At 43.0% G+C, this 21,349-nt stretch overlaps 1 protein-coding gene across 1 annotated transcript in view; it reads left to right on the top strand.

Annotated features, from left to right (window-relative positions):
• LOC310987016 (cGMP-inhibited 3',5'-cyclic phosphodiesterase 3A-like) overlaps positions 1 to 21,349 on the top strand; it is a gene marked incomplete at both ends in the record, with an annotated part of 69,806 nt that overhangs the window by 22,370 nt on the left and 26,087 nt on the right. The window contains one exon of the mRNA XM_083973154.1: positions 17,360 to 17,410. Within this exon, the coding sequence (XP_083829280.1) occupies positions 17,360 to 17,410 (51 nt within the window). The remainder of the gene's footprint in view (positions 1 to 17,359; positions 17,411 to 21,349) is intronic.

Here is a 21,349-nt window from a genome sequence, read left to right as displayed (position 1 = left end):
GCGATGAAGCCGCATGAGGCAAGAGCAGTGGCACTGCTCTGCTCCCTCTTGCACAACAAATACTGTATGAAAACACTGCGGTTCTTTCCTTTAAGCCTCCCTAGGTCTATCAGACAAAAAGGCTTTAGATTGACAAACAGGTGTAGTGCTGTATTTACAGTTACGTATGTCTGAAAACACTTTTACTTGTGTTGCTGTAATATGTTTATCTACACATTGTATGTTGCAGCTATTTTATTTGTTTCAGTTTTGTATATCATAAAATATTATATTTCTCAACAGCAGAGATTTGAAGTTAACATTTCTAGGTGGAAACACAGTTAATATGATGAGAGCTGAAACTACTAGAGCCAGTCTGGGCTGTAGGGGTTCTGGTGACTAGTAGCCTCTGTCTGGACTCACCTAATGGTCTTTGTGATGGGAATGCATACGGCGATAGTAATGGAGTCTGGATCACATGTTTGTCTCAGCATACTCTTCTCTGATAGGCCTGTGCTTCTTAATTACCAGAGTTACTGTTTATCCACACTGTTTGCCTGGATCCTTATCAGCCCTAACAGTGTTTTAACTCCCAGAGGAGAATGTGTGGGAGACTGCGAGAGAGAGGAAGTGTGCGTGTGTGTGTGTGTGTGTGTGCTGTGACGCACAATAGTGTACATGTCAGTGTGCATGTTTGATGTACTTTGTCAGACATGGGTCAGAGTGTGTGGAATGCAGAACACGCAGATTCTGCCGGTGATATCCTGGTTGTGGTTGTGCTGATGAGGTGAAGTTTGCGCTCCTCGCTGTGACGACGGAGAGCTGGACTTGTGGGCTGCAGTCACCGAGGCGACGCTCGTGTTGAGGTTTTAGTGCTGAGCGATGAGTGTTCAAGTAATTGCCTCATTCCACAGCACCGAGGTTATCTAGCAAACGTTGAGTTTGCACGTTTTATATTTCAAATCAGGAGCCCTTGTAAAATTGTGCTGATTTTACTGAGCCTGGATTGTAAAAATGTTCATACAGTGTATCATCAGTCTGCTTTTTATTTATTTAAGGTGGTACTACTCAAATAAGTTGGCACTGCATGTGTATACAAGTGTGTATCCATATGCTTTTGTTTGTGCGTCTAGTAAATGTGTGTGTGAGTGCGCGTGCATATGCAAGCATGTGCGTAACCTGAGCTCTGGCCATCTCCCTGCATGTGAGTAATGGTCCCTGTTTTATTGGCCCGCTCCTCAACAGACTCTATGAGTAATCACATAATGCCTGCTCTGACGTCAGAGCTGTAGCCATGGTAACACAGTGCTCCCCACTCTGGGGAGGTGCGTTCATTTTTTTCCTTTCCCCCACATCTTGTCCTATGTGCGCTCAAAGCTCCGGCTCTGGATGGAGACATTACTCCTCGAGCTAAAATCTCCTCCCCCTAATCTATAGTTTCGCAATGGGCTTGTATGATTAGAGCCCCTCACTTTGCTCTCTTATACCTTCCACTTCCACTTTTTTCATTACAAACCCGTCTCACTCTGAGCCTCTCTCTCTTCCCCTCTCTCTCTCTCTCTCTCTCTCTCTCTCTCTCTCTCTCTCTCTCTCTCTCTCTCTCTCTCTCTCTCTCTCTCTCTCTTACTTCACTGTCCCTATTTTAGTCATCCTTTTTGCCTTTTCTTGCCTCTTGGCTCCATCTCTTTCATGATTAGCCCCCATTTTATTCTCTGTCCTCTCCTTTCCCCTCTCCTTTCTTCTCATCTCCAAACTCTGTAATGCCTGACAAACCACCTCTCTTATTTCCACGCCAGATGTATTCATTTTTCTCCCTGCCTTTCATGCACTGTTGAATTCCTCTAAACGGCCGACCTCTCTGTTCTCTACAGGTTCTCCCTCTGTACAGTTTTGCCATTCCTTCCCTTTTCCCTTGCTCTGTTGAGAGGACCCACCCTCGTATCTGCACCCATATAAGATTCATACAGCTCCAGCCATCCCGTGGGTGCCAGAGGAAGCTCAGATTTAGTTTCTAAAACTAGACTGATAAAGGAACACCATGAAAAATTACCCCTTGGTGGGTGCGGATATACTGAGCTTTAAATCTGATACATTTGGATGTGCCTCTCCAATAGCCAGTGTACAGTATGTGTAATTCAGAGTTACACAAAGGCTTTTTAAGCACAATAGCCAAAAGCTATCAAAGTTCCATAAAGTCTGACTTTTTCCAAGCCCGAAAACCATCAAAATGTCAATAATTAGGCCAACCTCAGTCTCTAGCTAGCAGCGGCTGCTCTTTCTGGCTAGCCAAACACTCACATAGTGAAGCTCACATAATGGCTCTGTGTTATGTCTGTTGTCATTGCTCAGAGAGGATGGGGCTGAAAGCATTACACAGCCTATTTCCAACCCATTTCCTCCTATCCCTCTATTCAAAGTGCTGTATTGCTGCTAAGGAAAGGGGTATTGCTGTTTCCCAAAACCGAGCAGTGATTCACCACCGCCCTGCCGTCACTCATCCAGTCAGGAGTGTGATTGGTGGCGAGCAATGAAGACTGACTGGTTGTCCGGGTGACGTGTTTGGGTCGGAAACAGGACCGCTGTAATATACTCTGTGTCTCATCAACGGGGCTCAGCGTGCACAGGTGTCCATCTTCATTTTCCAATCAATTAGACCCCAGTGGAAAACAGGCCTTGTGACACAGGTGCATGTGTGTGTGTGTGAAGTTTCTCTGTGGATGTGTGACTGTGTGTGTGTGTGTGTGTGTGTGTGTGTGTGTGAGAGAGAGGGAAAAAAGTCAGACGGAGGAAGTATGAGGGGTTGTTCGTGAGTGTGTGTGATTCTGTGCGGTTTGCCAGAACTGCAGCCCTACCGGATGACAACCATTAAAAAAAAAAAAAAAAAGCCGCCTTACAGCTCAGCCCCGAGTCACGGCTGGGTTTCTGGCTGACTTGGTCTTGCCTTTCAGAGGCCCAGGGACAGACACAGCCATGTCCATTAGTGCATTGTTGCATGTGACTGGAGTTTTGACCCGAGACCCTGGGAGCATTATCGAACCATAACCCAATGAGCCACAGTTGAGGGCGTAATTGCCTGAGGCGAGGCCCATTCTGCCAACGCAGGTCCCCTGGTTGCTCACATTTTAGCGTGGCACTGCCAGCTCAGCAGAGGGGATCGAGCCCAGTCAAGGACAAGGACAAGGTGAGCGTTGGAGCCGGTCGGTCGGGGTGGATTTACACTCGCACTAAGGATGTTTGGAATTTGACGCCAAACAAAAACGCTCAAAAATTGAAGGAAACATTTTTAAAGGAAACATTTGACATGAAGGAAACTACTGGTTCGACTCTGTCTGCCAAGCAACCTCTCTAAACTCACTAATTAACATGTTACATCTCATTTGTTTAATCCATACAGAAACCAGACTGGGGGGCTATTTCCAGTCTCTATGCCAAACTAAGCCAACGTTCCCCTGGCTACAGCTTTAATAGACACTTACAGTATGAGGCCAGAATTGATCCGCTACTTTATCCCTCAGAAAGAAATCAGATCAATTATTATTATCCCAAAATATCAAACTGAATCCTTTAGGTGAATCCTTCTCATAAGCAGTGCTGCTGTGTTACACCCCATCAGTGTTAATCTACTAGTTTGAATCACAGAGAGAACAAAAGATGGGAATGAAATGTGACACATGGAAAATGCACTGTTCCACAAAAACAATCTCCCCTCGACCTGACAGCCGTCATTTAGCCATTGGCTTCCAACTTCTGACAGCTCATTATTGTTGCTGTGATTAGTTCTGTTACGTTGTAATAATCACTGACAGCCAATGTTTTGGATGTGGATGCAGGTCGGGTGAGGTCTGTCTGTGGATTCTTCCTCTGCTATTGTCTTCAGGGTTTTTGCAATGTGACAGATCTATGAGCTTTCTACCCCCCCCCCAAACAGGTTTTCCTTTTCTTTTTTTTTCATCCCTGCTGGTTTTCTGCACCAGATCCATTTGGTCCAGGCTGGTGCATCTGTGCTAATCAGGTTATATAGGGAGAACTAATCTGTTGTGGGGTCTGTTTTTCATTACATTAATGCGCACATGTAGATAATAAATGTGCAGATTTTTCGGATGGAAAAAAATGACTATTTGCCCAAATTTCCACAGTTTTTAACTCCAGGGTGGCCATTTTGTATTTACAAGTCTTGCACAGTACAGCCTTATCAATGGTGCAGTTGAAGCTGTTTATAGCTCAGTTTTATGATACCTCTCTTCTGCTCTACCTCCCTAATTAATTGAACTATTTCCCATTATACTGGATTATCCTTTCCAATTGAGCATTTTTCGAGCCAGGATTGTGAAAACAATCCTGGCTGATGGTCGTCATTTATTCAGAGCTGCAGCAGACGTTATTTGTTTCTGCTTTTACATGGTCTACGGAAAGTGCAATTACAGCAATTACAGATGAGAAGTCACACTAGCTTCAGGCTATAGACCCACTTTGTCGGACATATATATACGGGATGTGAACCCTTGTTGAACACAATCTTAAAACCGTGATAAATCTTTCTATTCATTGTTTGATGAATTGTCCTGCCATTGTTACTGATTAGCCAATTAAGAGAATAACAGATGAGGGCTTGGACAGTGCAGTGACTGAGCCCGGTTGAACATGTTCTCTCCTCTCATATGGTAGCAAGATGAGCTGCTGTTCTGTGGTGTCTTTGGAGCATGGCGTGGGGAGCTGAATGTTAAAGGCAAAGGTCTCAGCAAACTGTTTCTACAGCTGTGCTGCACCGAGAACTGTTCAGGATGGGCTACAAGTTCAGAAGCCCTTTTGTCTTGTTGTCCTGTAGATTCCCTGTTGTGAGGGTTTTTCTTTTTCTTATTTAGTAAGGGGGGTCAAGGAGAGAATGTCAAGTATGAAGCCACCATTTTGTCATCAAGAAGAGGGAAACGTGGAAAGTTTATATGTACAATTATTTATATGTTACCGATTTGTTACACCATTACTGTAATTCCCGTCTGGATTATGTTCACTTGTTTTTCAAAGGTGAAGACTAGACAACCACAGGCCAAGGTTTGCATCCTGAATTTGGCAAAGAAAGCACTTTGGTTAAGGTTATGTGGTAAATAAACTGATTTTCTATTGTTCTTCAACTCACTGTTGACTTTGTCAGTGTTAATCAGAGACGACAGTCATTCTTTTAACATTTGTACAAGTGCCATGAGTGCCTAAAACAAAGCGGTGCGGAATATTGTATTGCAAGAACAAATGTAGCACATTGTAGCAGGAACATTTTGCTAGCACAAGTTCAATGTCAGCATTTTTTGATTGCAAGATGATTTGGTTGATAAAATCAGTCCTGTCAGCAAATTAGTTATATACAGGGCTGTTACAGAGATCCTTTGCCTAGTATACGTTCTGTCACTACAGAATTATTTGTATAAGGCCTGCATACGACATGCAATGGATAATCAGTGCTTTTGGGCTCAGCTAGGAAAAGCAGTTGTGCAGCAGCATCATCAGCTTTTCTGTCAGGTAACATGTGTTGTCTGGTTGGTGAAAAGCTTCAACTTTAACTGTTACTTTAATGTCCTGCTTGCTTAGGTTAGTTGGTATGTTTAGCCAGAGCCTTTGAGAGCAGATTGTATTCGAATACACACAACAACAAGAACCAATAAGTTTTTATATTCTCATCGACTGTGAGTAATGTCTTTGTGCTGCACCAGTCGTACTGTACAGATTCAAATGTTTTATCCAACCACTGTACATTAACTTACATTTTATACTCTAGGATTCTTGCTGCTGCTACTGCTGATGTCCTCCATAATAAAAGAAGGAAAATGCACTAATTTAACAATAAGCTGCCAAAACGACGAGCGAAAGCACCAAACAAAACATGAAACATAGTTTAAAACTGAAGTATTCATGCATATTTATGGAGTGAGTTGTTTGTTCCCCGTATCCTTCTCTTGACAGCAGTTTTGCAATTATTTATGGATTCCATGTTTCAAGTGGAACAGGAAGACTATTTCAGGCAATAGCTGTTCATGAGCACACAACTGTTTATGAAAACAGATGGCAAATACAAAGTAGAGCTTATATAACAAACACAGTCCCAGTGAATGATTGATGCTTTTATAATGTATGATCTCTGCTCCCAGTGTTCCTTAGTATCTGAGACTATCAGTGAGAACTGAGACTGATGAATGTGAGGAATGCAAACTGACGTCACTGGACGTACTGTAGCTTCGGTCACATGGCTAGGTAAACACAACTAGCTGTTTGGTCTGGTGTGTGGGGGAGGTACCAGGGGCTCTCATCAAGAGGATTCAGGAGCAAAATGTTCCTTCAAGGAAGCTTTACTTCATGTCAGTGTGAAAAAAGAAACAGATACTTGTGTTGTTATCTTATGTCATGTTATTATTATTATTATCATCATTATTATTGTTATTATTATTATTATTATTATTGTTGTTGTTGTTTAAACAGTGTTTCAACAGCAGCCAACAGCGTTTTACTAGCCTTTCCCCTAGCTTGTGGTTGGCCGTAATGCTGATCCCCATCCTAAGCATATATACATGTACACCATTACACAACCTTTATGCACAGAGCCATGCACAAGTTTATTACTGTATACTTTCCAGGCTGATACTAAACACACACCCATGGAAATATTCAAATATATGGTGTAAACACACAAACAAACTTTTTATAGACTGTATACAGACTTGTGTCTTTACACCACTTGTAAATACATTACAGTGTTTCCATTTTAGGCTAATTGATACTTCGGCTCAATATTTCAAAGAGAAATATTGCACTTTTTATGCAACCAAATTTTTTACACCTGCTATGAAGATCAACATTTTACATACAAAACTCAAGATAATATGGTAAGATACAATTACATTTTGCGTTAACTCTGCCAAGTTCAATTTTAGAAAACTAACAATAATCCATTAAAATTACACATGGTTATATAACAGTGGCAGGGGGTATTGTGCTCAGTAATAAGTACATTTACTTTTTTATCATTGCAAGGGGCAATCAGACTGAAAACAGCACGTATTAAAACAATGCAAGGGCCTAAGTTGTGTTGCTTCAGGCGCATAAGACATTAATTTTATCTAAGAAGTCCAGTTGGGCTTGTAAGTTAGCAAGTGCTTGATAAAAGTTCAAAATATCAATTTATAAAGTGATAATATGTCAATGTTGGGTCTTTCCAGCCTGGATTGCTGCCCCCAAGTGGCAACAAAATAAGTAATGCTGCTCAAAACACTTCTACCACAGGGCTTACTTGTACACTGTAGCGTTTCTACAGTACTTATGTAAAGCATCTCAATACTTCCACCATTGGCCTGCACACGCACTGTATAAACACTTAAAAACCTGTGTCTCTGCAGTGGGCCTGTGAACAATCACACTGTGTGTGGTCCAGAGCTGTTGTCACTTTCCAGTAAAGCTCCTTTAAAACTATACATGATGAAATACCTTCGCCAAAGGCATAACCGCTGCACGACACAGTGGCAGCATATAATTACACTATGTTTGGTTCTTATCACATCATATATCATTTAGGTGAGTGGAAGGGAGCACATTCAGAATGTATATATTGTTTATTGCATGTGAAGCTCCAGTAAGCCCCAGTCAGGATGTGATTGAAGAAGATGCTTTCTGTCACTCATGGAGGCTGCAGACTATTTCCCCAGAGGACGCCCAACACCTCCCGTATCTTATCCCCCTGTTTGCTTTGCTTTAAGCCAGGTTACCAAGATGGCTATCAACATGATGGCTGGATCTTGATGGCTTCATCTTTTTCCTCATTGGGAGAAGCCCACCAGAGTGTGTCGGGGAGGGGGGGCTGTCTCTCATTCCCCTGTACCTTCATGGTCCCTGCAGACCTCTGCATTCCTTCTGGATGGGGAACCAGAGCCCACAGGGAATTTCAACAAAGCAAGCATTTTACAAGCTAATGGTGGAAAACCTGCCCGTGGGGCTGTTGAGCCTCTTCTTGGCAAATTCTTCCACCTGCAAAAAGAGGAAGCAGAGATTTATGCCCCCACACAGGTACACATGCTGTTTATTAGAGGCTGGCATTCACACACTTTGGTGCATGCGAACATGCTTTGTCAGGACGTGCTGTCGCTGCTGTCCTGACTTAATATGTGTACAGTGATTTATAAAGGACGGAGGGATATGATTTAAAGGCATATGGCTGAGTGGACAGTCGCTGTCTGTTTGTTTACTGGAGTCCTGTGGGAATCTCAACGGGACTGTAAATGTTCTATGTGCAGCTGAAATAGTGGGGGAGATGTTTGTGTGGTCCTCTCTCTGATGAGCACAGACAAAACATAGAACACAGACCTTGCTGAGTCAGGCCTGTGAATAAAAGATGAAAAATGTATGCAATGGAGGCAGCATGCATGCACAAATCCCCATGCTGCTTTCGTAAGGTTGCCTTTGACCAAACTCTGTGTTCTCCGCATCTCACTCCCTTTTCACTCGCTTATGTATATAACGCCTTAGATGAATATTCTAGCTAGATCAGTGTAACCCCAAAAAGTATATTTCCACATGTCACTATACAGTCAGAATGAGCACAAATCAAAAACTGTGTGCATGTGTGTCAGTTCCCACGTCAAGCTCAGCTCCAAATTGTTTTGTTATTCAACCAGTCATTAACTTTGAAAACCTCTCTTGACGTAGATCACCTCCTCCAAAAGAAATATTGCCTGCTGTCTCAGTCAGACTTATGGCTTCATAAAAACATTTTATAGTGGAACTACTGTAACACCCAGCCCTGTTGTCTAAGACCTGTGACTGTGCACAAAACCAGCACAAATCCATCATTTCATAGCTTGAATAAGACCTATGAGCAGCAAAATAGGAAAAATGTAGCTTAACCCCCCCTCCCCCCCCTTTTTTTTTATCAGCCTACACTCCTAATCCTCATGTCTTTCATAATGTAATTCATAAACGCTACAGAAAGTGTTTAAGAAGACATATAAATCAATATTACCATTTCCATTTTGTAATGAAAGCTCAGCTGGAAAATACCCAAGTGACTGAAGGGCTGAATCACTGAGTTGATGGATGATGGGGAAATGCTCTCTTTATCTCATTGCTGTCCATCCTTTTTGATGAACATGGAACCAGACCAAAAGCCTAACACGTGAAAAGCACGCAGGAGAGAATTGACCCTGGAAGTGTGTGTAATTAGCTGAGCAGGTGCAGTCACCTCCGGGACCCGTATCGACCGCTGAGTGAGTGGCAGCTCCAGATCCTGTGTTTCAGGGGAGGAAAAGTTTGCTTAGCTTTATTAAATGAATTGCAGTGTCACAACTGATTTATTCTGACATAACTCTTCTCAACAAGTGTCCTGAGGCCAGACAGTATCCACTGGCCTATTGTTGACACACTGTATGCTGTTTGAATCAACTGTGAATTTAACCGCACAAAGCCCACTGGCACCTTGCAGACTGAACAGGGCAGAGGCTTGTAAAACAAACAAACAAGTGAGTGCTGTGTTCCCTTCTCAGCTCTCTAGGCCCCAGCAGTAATCCTGACTGGACCATTATACACTAATGGCTTTGGCATGCTGTCTTGAGGTGGGATGCCAGGTCTGTCCAGCCAGATCCCCTCTTTTTCACCCAGCTGAAAGTGCAGAGCTGGGAACCTAACGGCTTGAGAAGGGGGCAGCCAGGACGCACAGGCAATGGCAAAGACAGTGTGTGCACAAATTATATTAGAAAAGAAGAAGAAGAGAGAATCCTTTTATTCATGATACCACATGGATGTGGTTTTGAAAGTATTCTCATACTGTCCATGTTGGCTTTCATGAGGAGGTTTTCGCTTTGTCAGTGACTTATGCCACTGTGTTAGTTTTTGAGGTCAGAATGTGGGATACTCCCATTGAGGTTTTTTCTCTAGGCCACAGCATCCTTATGGCCCAGGCTTTCACCCTGGGAGACTGACAGCTCTATCTCTGGTAGAAACTCATGCACTGGGTTTCTTCCAGGACTAGGCTAAGTCTCTCCCAGGAAACGTAAGGATGATAAATCCCATTAGTCACACTTCAGAAATTAGGAAGAAACTGAGTGAGAAAGTGTGAAGAGTAGATGGAGGGGTAAACAGAAACCCCAGTGCTGGTGTGAGAAACATACCATGGGGGTCATATCTGTGCATGTGAGCATGTTTAATGCACATGCACGTGTGGTTCTGTTCATTAAATAGTTGTGTGTACCTCACAGGCTGCTGCATGAGACTGAGAATGTGAGAGGGTGTGGATGCCAAACAGCTTTTAGGTGTGTGTGTGTGTGTGTTTGTGTGTGTGCTAATCTTTGCGTATATATTGCGTGTTCCTCATTCTCTGCCCCCCCCCCCCCCCCCCCCCCCTCCACTCCGCTTTGGCAGCCCATCTCAATAGTTCCCTTCCCTCCAGCGATGACGCAAATGACCCACAATGACTGACCCCCACGGTAAAACCTGTAAAACATTAGCCAGCGTGAATAGGAATGACTCTCAGTCATCTCCCCTCAGCGCACAGGCAGGGAAGGATTTATAGGTGTCTCCCCCAGCGCGGAACGGCTGCCATGTTCGGAGTGGATGTGGCGGAGCAGAAGGTGGGGCGAGGTTTTCGAAGTCACCTGGATAAAAAGCCAGACACTTTTGGTCACAAATTTTTGTCTGCCTGGACCCGAGCCTTTCCACACTCAATTCCTGCAGTTGTTGCTGTACACTGGACACACCCCTGTTAATTCTCAGCATTTTAATATCTGTTTTCCTTTGCTTTCTCATATTACTGTCGCCCAGTATCCAATTAACTCCAGTTTATGAAGAGACTTTCCAAGGAGGATGGTGTTTAAGTAAGAGTTGAAAACAGGGAGTGAGTAAATACACTATGGAGAGAAAAAGTACTAATACTCACACCACTATCCTCACGTTCATCTGTTATATCTGTTTGTTAATTACAGGAAAAGCTACCCCCTTTCATTCTTTTTAGTCTGTCATAATATTAGTGATGATGCTAATTTACATAGCTGAAATAGGCCCACTCTGCAGTCCAACGCTAAATTTAGAAATCTCTTAGGCTGACAGTTACAGTATAAAGTAACACAAGCTAATCTCCCTTACGTGGGTGGCCTGTATCTGTCTACACTTGAGAAAGAGATAAAGAGCAGGTAGACAGGGGTGTTCAATTATCACAGCTCCCCGTGCTCGAAGCTTAGGCAGCAATTAATGGGCATGTGCAAATTTATGCTAAAAATTGCAGTTTTCTGCAAAATATGTGTCATTCCAACAAAATTCTCCCGTTACCCAAGTATTCCTTACATCATGATTCCTTATAAAACTATCATAAATCAAAAAGCACAGTGTCAGAGGGTCCCAGGAGGAAACAGTTATGTGACACCAATCATGAGAATACCTCCATCTGCAGGTGCAAAACAAGATTACACCTCATTTTCAAAGCCGTGACGAGCAATATCGAGTTTACCACCGTGGCCCGAACCCCCGTGAAAGGATATTTGATTGTTGCTTCAGCATCATCCTCATGGCTAAGCCACTGTCATTTCGTAAGTCTACATATAGCAAGACTTAGTAGAGCCTGACCTACTTTCTTTCTGTGAGCTGAAGTGAAAGTGAGTGCAGGGATGTCTGAGTCAAGCTCTGCAAACGTCAGAGTGTCTTTGACAGAGAGCAGTGATGAAAGAACAAAGGAGGAATAAGCAAGAAAATATAAAATATCCGGGGACCCTTAGGCTGTGTGTGTGTGTGTGTGTGTGTGTGTGTGTGTGTGTGTGTGTGTGTGTGTGTGTGTGTGTGTGTGTGTGTGTGTGTGGAGGCATATGTGTGAATTCATGACTTTGCAGACCTTACTGTAAGTGAGAGCATAGTGCGATTAATTGGACAGAGAGGTGGTGCATAAAACCCTTGGGTCAAGCTGATTGGAAATCCTGCAGACTGATCTCATGGCTCTTCAGCAGCACTTTAATGAAGCCAACCATGCTGAAGGATCAGCACTCTCTCTCTCTTTCTTCTCTCTCTCCTTTCCTCTCCAACCAGGAGATCTCCAGTCGGCACTTCCTGTAATTGTGACCTCAATGGACACCGAGTGTTGGTCCCAGTAAATCCAGTGCACTAACAAGCTAACACAGCCACTAAAGATTCAAGTAGACACACATCAACTCCTCTCATATCAAGCCAGTAATGAGGAACAAAATAGGACGCGGGAGGCAGCGGAAGAAAAAAAGAATGAAGGTCTGATGATGAATGAATGATTAAGAAACACTGCTCGCAGTTATCTCGCACTGAGCTATATTTGGACAAGGCTGTTTCCGGTTCCTCTTCCAGACAGATTTAGCAAAGTGATCTGTAGTGACTGGATGACAGTGGGTTCGGGGCTCATGGCGAGGCCGCGCGTCGATCTGTGTGAAAGTGGAGCTTCACTATGGGTGCTGCTGTTGTAGCTCCCACCACTTCACACCCGCAGGGAAGTGGTTCTCAACTGGTTATTGGCTGGAGCAAGTTAAACAACAAGCATATTCCAATAGTTTGTTTGTGCTTTGACATCATGGTGTTTACCCAGCACCTCAGAGGCATGGCAGCTTGCTGTGGGCTGTGGCTCGGAGCCACGGTGGTGGACAGGGCATGGCTGCATACTCGTATCCACACTGCTGCCCTCTTAACACTCCGGGTGAGAGGAAGGCTGGGAGTTTACTTGGCTGGCACTATTTTGAGTCATGAGAGAGCAGTTCATCTCCAGAGGGCAGCGGGCATATTTTGGCCCGCTGCTTTTTTTTGTATGTCTCACGTTTCCCTATAATCTATTCTTCCCAGTATTTACCTTCACAGCTATAAATGTTTCTACTGGACAGCTCTACAGACACCGACATCCCTGTTCTACATAAGTCATGAAGCCATTCTGTTTTTCCTTTGAGTGACTTCACTGTAAGAAAAGTGGGACAACATCCACATTCCCTGATCCCTGGCATATTAACATCCTGCAGCTCAGCCGAAGCTAATTAAAAAGTGCATCAGTTTGACTGAAGTTGCCCTGATAGTTGTGTGAAGGTTAAAATCCTGTGTTTTGATTCTACATGATTGGAATATCTGACTGTAACTCTCACTCACTTTGGCTAACTCCAGGGACTGGAGCCTTCAAAGAGTCACTTGATCCATGTTACTAAAAAAAGGTTATTCGCTTATTTCCTGTGATATCTAGCCATGCACATCAGTCTGGTTTCATTTGTCCAAGTCTTACCTCCACTTCAGTACGTAGACGGTGAAAGGAATTTTGTTTTCAGTTATTCACAGCGTTGCTTCTCTTTCCAGGAACAATGTCTCGCTTTCTCCTGATACTCCAGACCGCACCGTGACCTCACCGTGCACGGGCTTCATAGGTAGAGAATACTTCCAAAGAAAACTGTTGACAGTGAGCAACTGGAGCAACTGGGACATTGTTCCTGGAAAGACATGTTGCTTTTGAAGATTTGAAATCAAATTCTTCACTGCCGTGAACACCACAGACTAAATTTCATTCATGGTCGCTGGAATCAAACAGATACCTAAAAACTTGAACCACAACCCCAGGGTGTACCTGAGTGGTGACTGTGAGCTCTGCAGGAAGTTCTATCTCATTTGAAAACTAAAAATTGGACATTGGACAAAATAACAATAATTAGTGTCAGGACCTGAGTCAGTTGCACTGACACATGCTGTGGCTGAGATAGTGTGAAAACTAGATAGCAAGTAGAAACTGTAATGGAAAAATAGTTCCAGCCTCTCCAAGTGATAGTAGTATGAACGCAGACAGAACAAAATGATATTTAGACCAGTCTAAACATTGGCAGTGCCAGAATTATCATGCTTTGTAAGAAGAAAAAGAATAGATAATCTTGAATGCCCAATAGAAAAAAGAAAATTATAGTGACACATTTGGAATGTGAAGGGTGGTGTATTCATTTTGTGGACAGATCCTCTTGCTTGTTTTGCGTCTGCTCTTGTCACGCAGCTGACTGCCACTGACTGCACTGTTACCACTTCTTTCTCCTCTTGTTTCTTGAGAGCATCAGACTGGATCATGGAAGTACAGTAAATCTCCAGAATGCCTTCACAATGGAACCAAAGTCCCATAAAAATGCCTCCGACCTCATTGAGTGTATCGTGTTACTCTGGTAGATAGAGCGCCATGATTGGGAGACATACTTCCATTTTCAAAGACACAAAGCATTTTTTTTTCTCCCAAGGACTGGCTTCAGTCTCGTATAAATCACCAGGATTGCTCCAAGTGATGGAAAGCCACTGCTCAACCTGGCTTTTTCTGAGTTATGGGGCGACATAATGAATCTAGCAGAGGGTGAAACAAAGGGCATAACTTCTACAAAGTTGTTATTTTTCCCGGTAGGTGCACTGCAGCTTCAGGACAAAAACAAATCCATTTGGAAATTTTACTGCTTTGACTGTGTTACAGCGCTTGGATGGTGTCCATGAAAAACCAGGAGATATCTAAGAAATCATTCACGTGTGGTTTTACCTCTTCAGACATAATATTGGCACTGAGCTGTCGCATGTTTTCAGTATAATCTCAGGCTGCTCCTCCCTTTAACTGCTGGAGCAAAAACAAGGCAATAAAGATTGAACAAGACGTTTTGTTTTTGTTTTTCTTGTTTTTTTGTCATCATCGTTTGTGCTTTTTGTCTCTGAAAAACAGATGATGTTTGCGTTACGGTCATTTCTTGTTTATTCTAACACTGGCGGTTTGAAGTTTAAAAGCACTGAAACCAAACTTTTGAAATTTTGTTTACTGATTTTCCAACACCGCTTAAAAAAAACATTTGAACACAGTGGCACCAGACTGCATCCACTGTTTGACTTAGTAAGTGAGCACTACAGCATCCACATGTATTTGTTGATCCCATTTTTTAAGAGCGGTCTCAGAGGAAATGAACTCCTCTGTGGCCTGTAAAGTCGCTGTGTGCGTGAGGCTATCTGCGCCTGAGCTCAAATGTTCTGCTCAGCTTTGATTTTGTGTGGCTTTTTTTTGTGTGTGTTTTGTTTTGGCACATCAAAGGGCCCATGTAGACTTCTGTGTAGTCTGGGTCTGTCACTCAGAGCAGGGAGATGAAAGGTTGGGTTACATAAGACCGTAAGACTGAGAGGCTGTTTATGTGTGTGCGCGCCTGGAGAACCTCACTGATTCTAGGACCTTCTAATGGAGCAGGACTGCGCTGTGACCACGGACGAGCTCGCTGCCAGGTCCTATACTGTAAAAAAAAAAAAATCCTGTCACCAGAGCCACAAAGGAGAAGACAAACAGCTCACTGGCTGGCTAATACTATCATTTACAGTGATTTACATCCCATACATGAGCCTTTTACACAGCTGATTGCTTGTTTACTTCCTTTTCCATCTTGTATGGGTATTTGAATGCACGAGGTGGCACATGCATGCTTGATGGGGCATTAAAGTGACCAGATATTATCGTGCTGACGGTTGGAGCGTGCAGGCTCCTCATAGCTGTAGCTGTGGTGCTTGGACTAGAAAATGGAGGATGAGAGAATGAAGCTGAAGCTTTTACAACCTCCTAAATGTCATAGTATGGAGAGGCTGTTGTATTTTATGAATGGGTGTGCACCGCTTTGTACAGTACGTGATTGTTCCGTTGGTGAACTTGTTTGCTTACTGTCAAGGTTACCATGTTCAGTCCATTGTTGCCAGAACCTTGACGAAAGGATGAGGTGTACAATGACTGTCCCGCAAAGTAGCCGACACGCCAGCAGACCTTGTGTCCTGCTAAATATGTCAAAGATGCACTCGGTGATCAAAATGTAAACTACTGAGTCCTCCCCAAAATTTAAAAGACAGGATTTAAACCTGATTTAAATCCCAACTCAATTTACAGTCAAGGTCTTTAAAGGTCTCTCAGTCCATGTCTTTAGTGACATGATGTGACATGATGAATCATCAAAGTCGTATAGTCTCAGTTGAAGATTCTGTCGCTGCTTTGGAGAGAGGGTGGGGCTCAGTTAGAAGAAAGGGATTTTCAGGGTTTAACCACATTTCAGCAATATTTGGATCCAACTGTGACGACAGCACTGCGAACTGTCAGTCAAATTTGATCCAACCTTGCCCACACAGTGCAGATGAAGAAGATTAGCTGAGAATTTGAGTGTTCATCTATTCAGAAGTATCAACAGTAACAACTAGTTACAAAGATTTCAAGATTTAGGGAAATTGAAATACACAGACAATAATCTTGATATAAGTTTAACAGTCTATTCATTTAACACATGATTTAATATTCAGTAAAACAGGCTTTTGTTTTACACCATATTTCTGTAAATCAACAATCATTAAAAAAACCCAGCCTCTGTTTCAAAAACCTTCTCCTTTCTAAGATTTTAATGCGGCTAGCAATACAAACTCATTTTCCACGCACCTCCACTGAATGTCCACAGATAATTAAAAAACTTCAGCACATAAAACTAAAACTATCTGTGTGGTCAGACACACGTAGGAACTGCAGTGAGTCACAGGGAATAGTTCAGATTTTACAGACTATACTCCCTCATAACAAGGCGACAGGAGCAGTAACTCCGCTGCTGTGTTTGTTTAGACCTAAGCAGCACTGTGGGAAAACACTCCACAAAACAACACTGCTGTCCAGACAGGCCCATAGCACTGGCATCTGAAACCCACCGTTTTCCTAATGTCTTCACTCGCAGCGTGACACAACTCAATGACCTCCACTGACACAGTAAATTACACCTGAATTATCAATTTGGCTCTTATGCTGAACCCCTTGCCTCAGTTTGTGCGGTGGCAATTTGTCACGGTGACATGCTGGGTTTCTCTCCGGACTCCTCGGTTCTAGGGCAGAGAGCCCTAACAGAGGCGCGGGGAGTGAGGGGAGGGGGCTTCAATGTTGACTTGGCTCTCGTGCAAAGTGCTCACCAAAGATCAGTGACAGAGCTGCTTCGATGTATTCGGTGACTCCCAAGAAAGTGGAAAACGGGTTTACAAGGCCTGTGGGAGGACACAGTGGCTGGTAATTAGACAGCGTAAAAATCCTCAGCCTCCACCAGACCCTTAGGCAGTGAATAGGAGCGAAAGTAAACCAAACCTGACTGTGAAATTGCATTAGATGTCTGTGCTTAATGGAAAGCAAAAAAAATAAAAAATTGACAAAACCCATTTTTTGCAATTATGTGCATTTCCCCCCTCGTCCCCATCAAACACACACATACACATACTTATTCAGCTCTAGGCATTGCCACTCCTGCTCCTCCTCTTTTCCACCACAGTGCCGTATATCTCCACCATGGTGTCGACTCGGTAACACTAACAGAAACAGGATGTGCGGGACTGCGGTCTGAACATGTTTCTGTCTCTTGTTTTCCTTCAGATGCTCCCCCGCTCGGACTGGGACCACAAGAGAGGCTCCCGAGGATCACAGGTTAGCGCCGTCCGCAGAAAAAGAGACACACCAGTAATAACAATAATGATATACAGCTGACAGGAAAACACACAAAAACACACAGGATCTCCGTCACTCGCCTACACACACACCTTATAAATGACGCAAATAGCAAAAATCCCACCACTAATAGGGTCTGTTCACCCACTCATTTTAGCCATGGTTAAACAGCATGTCCAGAGGTGTCACTTCCCAGCACAGTCCTTCTTGTCCTCTGTTAGTCTGAAGGACGCAGGCCTGTAAGCTGGCTGTAATGCACAGCACAAGCCATTAAAGGCCAGGGAATTGTAACTAGAAAGACTTGGGCACGGGAGATACACAGGCAGACACACACAGCCACATCCTTGAGATTACCTCTCCCATCTTTGGGGTGCACATTATGCGTGTGTGTGTGTGTGTGTGTTTGGGAATTGATGTATTGAGCTGCGACAGAGCCACGGGGCAGGATTCTGGAGCACATGAAGAACAAACAATGCCCTTGGCTCTGGCATTGCCATGGCCATGTGTGTTCTGGACTGCATGTTCTGCTATCAGGAGGATATCCTTTAGAAATGAATAGACTATAGGCCCTAACGTCTGTGCTGACAATGTACAGTATGCTTAGTGGTTTGGAGGGAAAATTAGGGTATGTTTTAAAGAATAGTGAGCATAACTGCAGTTCACGTTTGGGCTTAAAATTAAATTATAGACTGTATAATTTCATATAGCGGTATATCTGTTCCTTATAGTATTATTCCCTCAGAGTGGAGAAATGTTCAAATAGCATGTTACTCTTTTGAAATATTGTCCCAGTCTCAAATCAATTTGTTATGTGGGGTTAGTAGGCAAGCACATATTTTTTGATTGATGCATTCCCTAAGCTGCCATTTAAACTCAGTGGTCAGTTCGGTCTTTTTTCTATTTGGACTGGTGCTCTGTGTTCGTCAGTGGAATCCTGTAAGAGTCCAGAGACTGACAGGACGTGTAAGAAGTCGAGGCTTATGTTGGCACATCTCTCCATCTCGTGGCTCTTTTCCCTCGGCTCCGCTCTCAGGTTGACGTTCAGAGAGGCTGGTAGCACTTCCCTGAGCCGTGGCACCTCGTAGCGTGTGTAAATCACACACTCAGCTCTTTAGCCAGTGACCAGAGTGCTTGATTGATCTCCACTGTGTTGCGTTCGCCAACATGCGCACATTAGCGGGCTCAATTTCCAAACCACATCTTTTTTTTTTTCCTGTCCAAAGCTTGAGGTGGATGTTTTAGCTTAGGAATTGACAGTGAAGTTATGTATGGAAAGAGCTATTTAAATATTTGTATTCGACTTGAAAACACATTGGTTTTGGAACATTACCCGAAGAGATTATCGGAGAAAAGAGTGTTTGTAGGCCCAGATCTTGTGACTGTTATTCTAAATTACAGAAAGGCTGCAAGAGTGGTGTGTCAGGCAGACGGGCCCAGACACTGCAGTCATGTTGAAAATGTATCAAAATCACTGCAGCACTTCAAACATTTGAAGCCAGCGTTTGACAAAGGTCACTGCCCTTTTTCTGGTTGGTCCCATCATGACAGTGAAGTAAGACTAAATTCAAAATGTTGAACTATCTCTGAGCTGGTGCCATTGCTCTGACATTTATTTATAGTAGTTTGCAAGATTTTTTAAAAACTCCTGACTGTGCCGGCTGCAATCCTGATGAAAGATATATGTTTAACCACTTGTACCATGTGGTAAATCATCGCTCACTCATCGCCAGGCAGAAGCCATCTGTTTTACTTCATGCATCTCTTTTGTTTGCTCTGTCCTTCTTTTCTTTTCTTCTGCCTCTACCAGTCTGTCTGTGTGTCTGTTTCTCTACCTCAGCTTTTTTTTTTTTTTTTTAATCTTCATTGGCTCCTTTGCTGGAATCAAACACCCTGAAATATGTGGAAGGAAAAACAAGCCTCTGCTTGGAGATGAGATGGCTGCATGTTAGGGGTCAATTGGCCTGACCTTTTCCAGTAAATCTTTAATGAGGCAGTTATTCTTTTTTGTTTTGTTTTAACCACCACCCCCCAATATCCCTCATATCCCCCACATCCCTCAACACCCCCCCCACCCCCCCTCTTTTAATAAAATATGTAATAGCATGTAATTGTATCCTGGCTGCAGCTGAGGGCCTGGCTCAGCACAGCCTCAGTCTTAGCTGACGGAGGGGTTGTGAGGAGAGTTGGGTCGCGGTGGAGGTGGGGGCTGGTTTGGAAGTGCGAAGTGTAGCACCGCTGGGCGTAGTTTTGGCTGCAGGAGCTGAAGCAGGGAGCGCGGAGTGTCTCAGTGGAGTTTTGAGTTACGGTTCTGCTGTGATTCACACTGTATCACTGCTCTGTTATTCTAAGTAGAGAACATCACCATCTCCCAGGCTCCTCTTCAACTAATCCATCTCGACAGATGTAATCAGGGCCATTACACTAACTGCACTGCCACTGAAATAGAAAACTGAACAGTAATGATTTTTCAAACATGCTGAGAGTTCTGTGAAAATGAAATCAACCTGAGAAAAATAAAGGATGCACTTCAGTTTTTTTTTTTTTTTTTTTTTTTTAGTATATTCGCCAGTTTCTTGCTCAGCATTTCCCAGAGTGTGAGGCTCTGTGCGTGGGGTTAATTGCAAAGTAAGCACCACAGTATGTGTCTTTGTGCCTTAAGTAGAGCCAAAGTTGCTTACATTATTGAAATGTGTTTACTAAGAGAAACAAATACCTTTCTCTCTCTAGAAGGCCCCTAAGGCATCCCAGCTCTCCTCTGGGATACGTTATATTCTCATCATTGCACAATTTCAAGAAAACCACACATCACTGTCATTTTACTAGAGGCTTCAGGGACTTTCTGTTTGGACGAGTGCGTTAAGGGGTTAAAAGTTCATGAAGGCGACCATCTCAGAAATCACAAATATGTGACCTCTCTGTCTGTGTATCCCATTAATAATCATCATTAGACAGAGGGATCAGTGTTTTTTTGTTGTTGCACCAAATGCACTTCATCTGGTTGGCAAAAACAAAACAAGACAAAAGAACATGTGGACTCAGAAACACCAGCAGTATTTCTATCATTCTGTGTTGGTGCCTTTTTCTTGAAGTAAACAATGTTGAAAACTAAAACTGTAAATTTTACTCGTGCATTTATCAGATGTTCATAGAGACATGTCTAAGCACACTAGCATTAAACAAATATTTTCAATCATTATTTATTGTATGTATATTCTAACAGCACTTTAGGAACGGGTGCAGTTGATTTTATAAAATGTCCAGATTAATGCAGCATTAAAAAATATTTGTAGATATTATCTGATCTATTTTTGGTGCACATTACTGCAACTTAAGCTTCACTCACAGCTGAGAGGAGCCTTGTGTACATAAAGCGACAAACAACTTTTCACTCTTCAGGAGTGATTGCTGGTTTGTTTTGACTGGCCCTCGGTTGAGTTTACATGAACTGCTGTGCGGGTGTTAATCTATGGCCTGTCTATTGACGTACTCTTCCAAACTGTGTTCACACAGGCAATTAAGAGCATTGATCATGTGTGCAGTGTTGTTAGTCATAGTAAAACGTCATAACAGATCGTCTGTGCATGGTTTAGTATGTGAATTGGCTTGTTGAAGAGTCATAAAAACTGTTTATTGATGCTTGTACTCATTTTCTTTTAACCCTTACATACTGTTCGGGTCAAATTTGACCCGTTTTGACATTTGACAGCAGAAAAAATACCCTGAACATAATTCTTTTAGGCTGAAATTTTATGACTTTTCCTAAAGTGACCCAAAATACACAAAAATGAAAATATTTTTAAATTGTATACTTTTGAACAGGTGCTACAAATTTTTAAACACTGAGGCTGTTTCGGGTCAAATTTGACCCGTATCTGTTTAGATGGATTTTAGATCCACCAGTGTGGGTCAAATCAAGGA

Source organism: Trachurus trachurus (genome assembly GCF_905171665.1).
Source record: "Trachurus trachurus genome assembly, chromosome: 6".
NCBI classification, from domain to species: Eukaryota; Metazoa; Chordata; class Actinopteri; order Carangiformes; family Carangidae; genus Trachurus; species Trachurus trachurus.
This window is presented reverse-complemented; position numbering and strand designations above follow the sequence as displayed.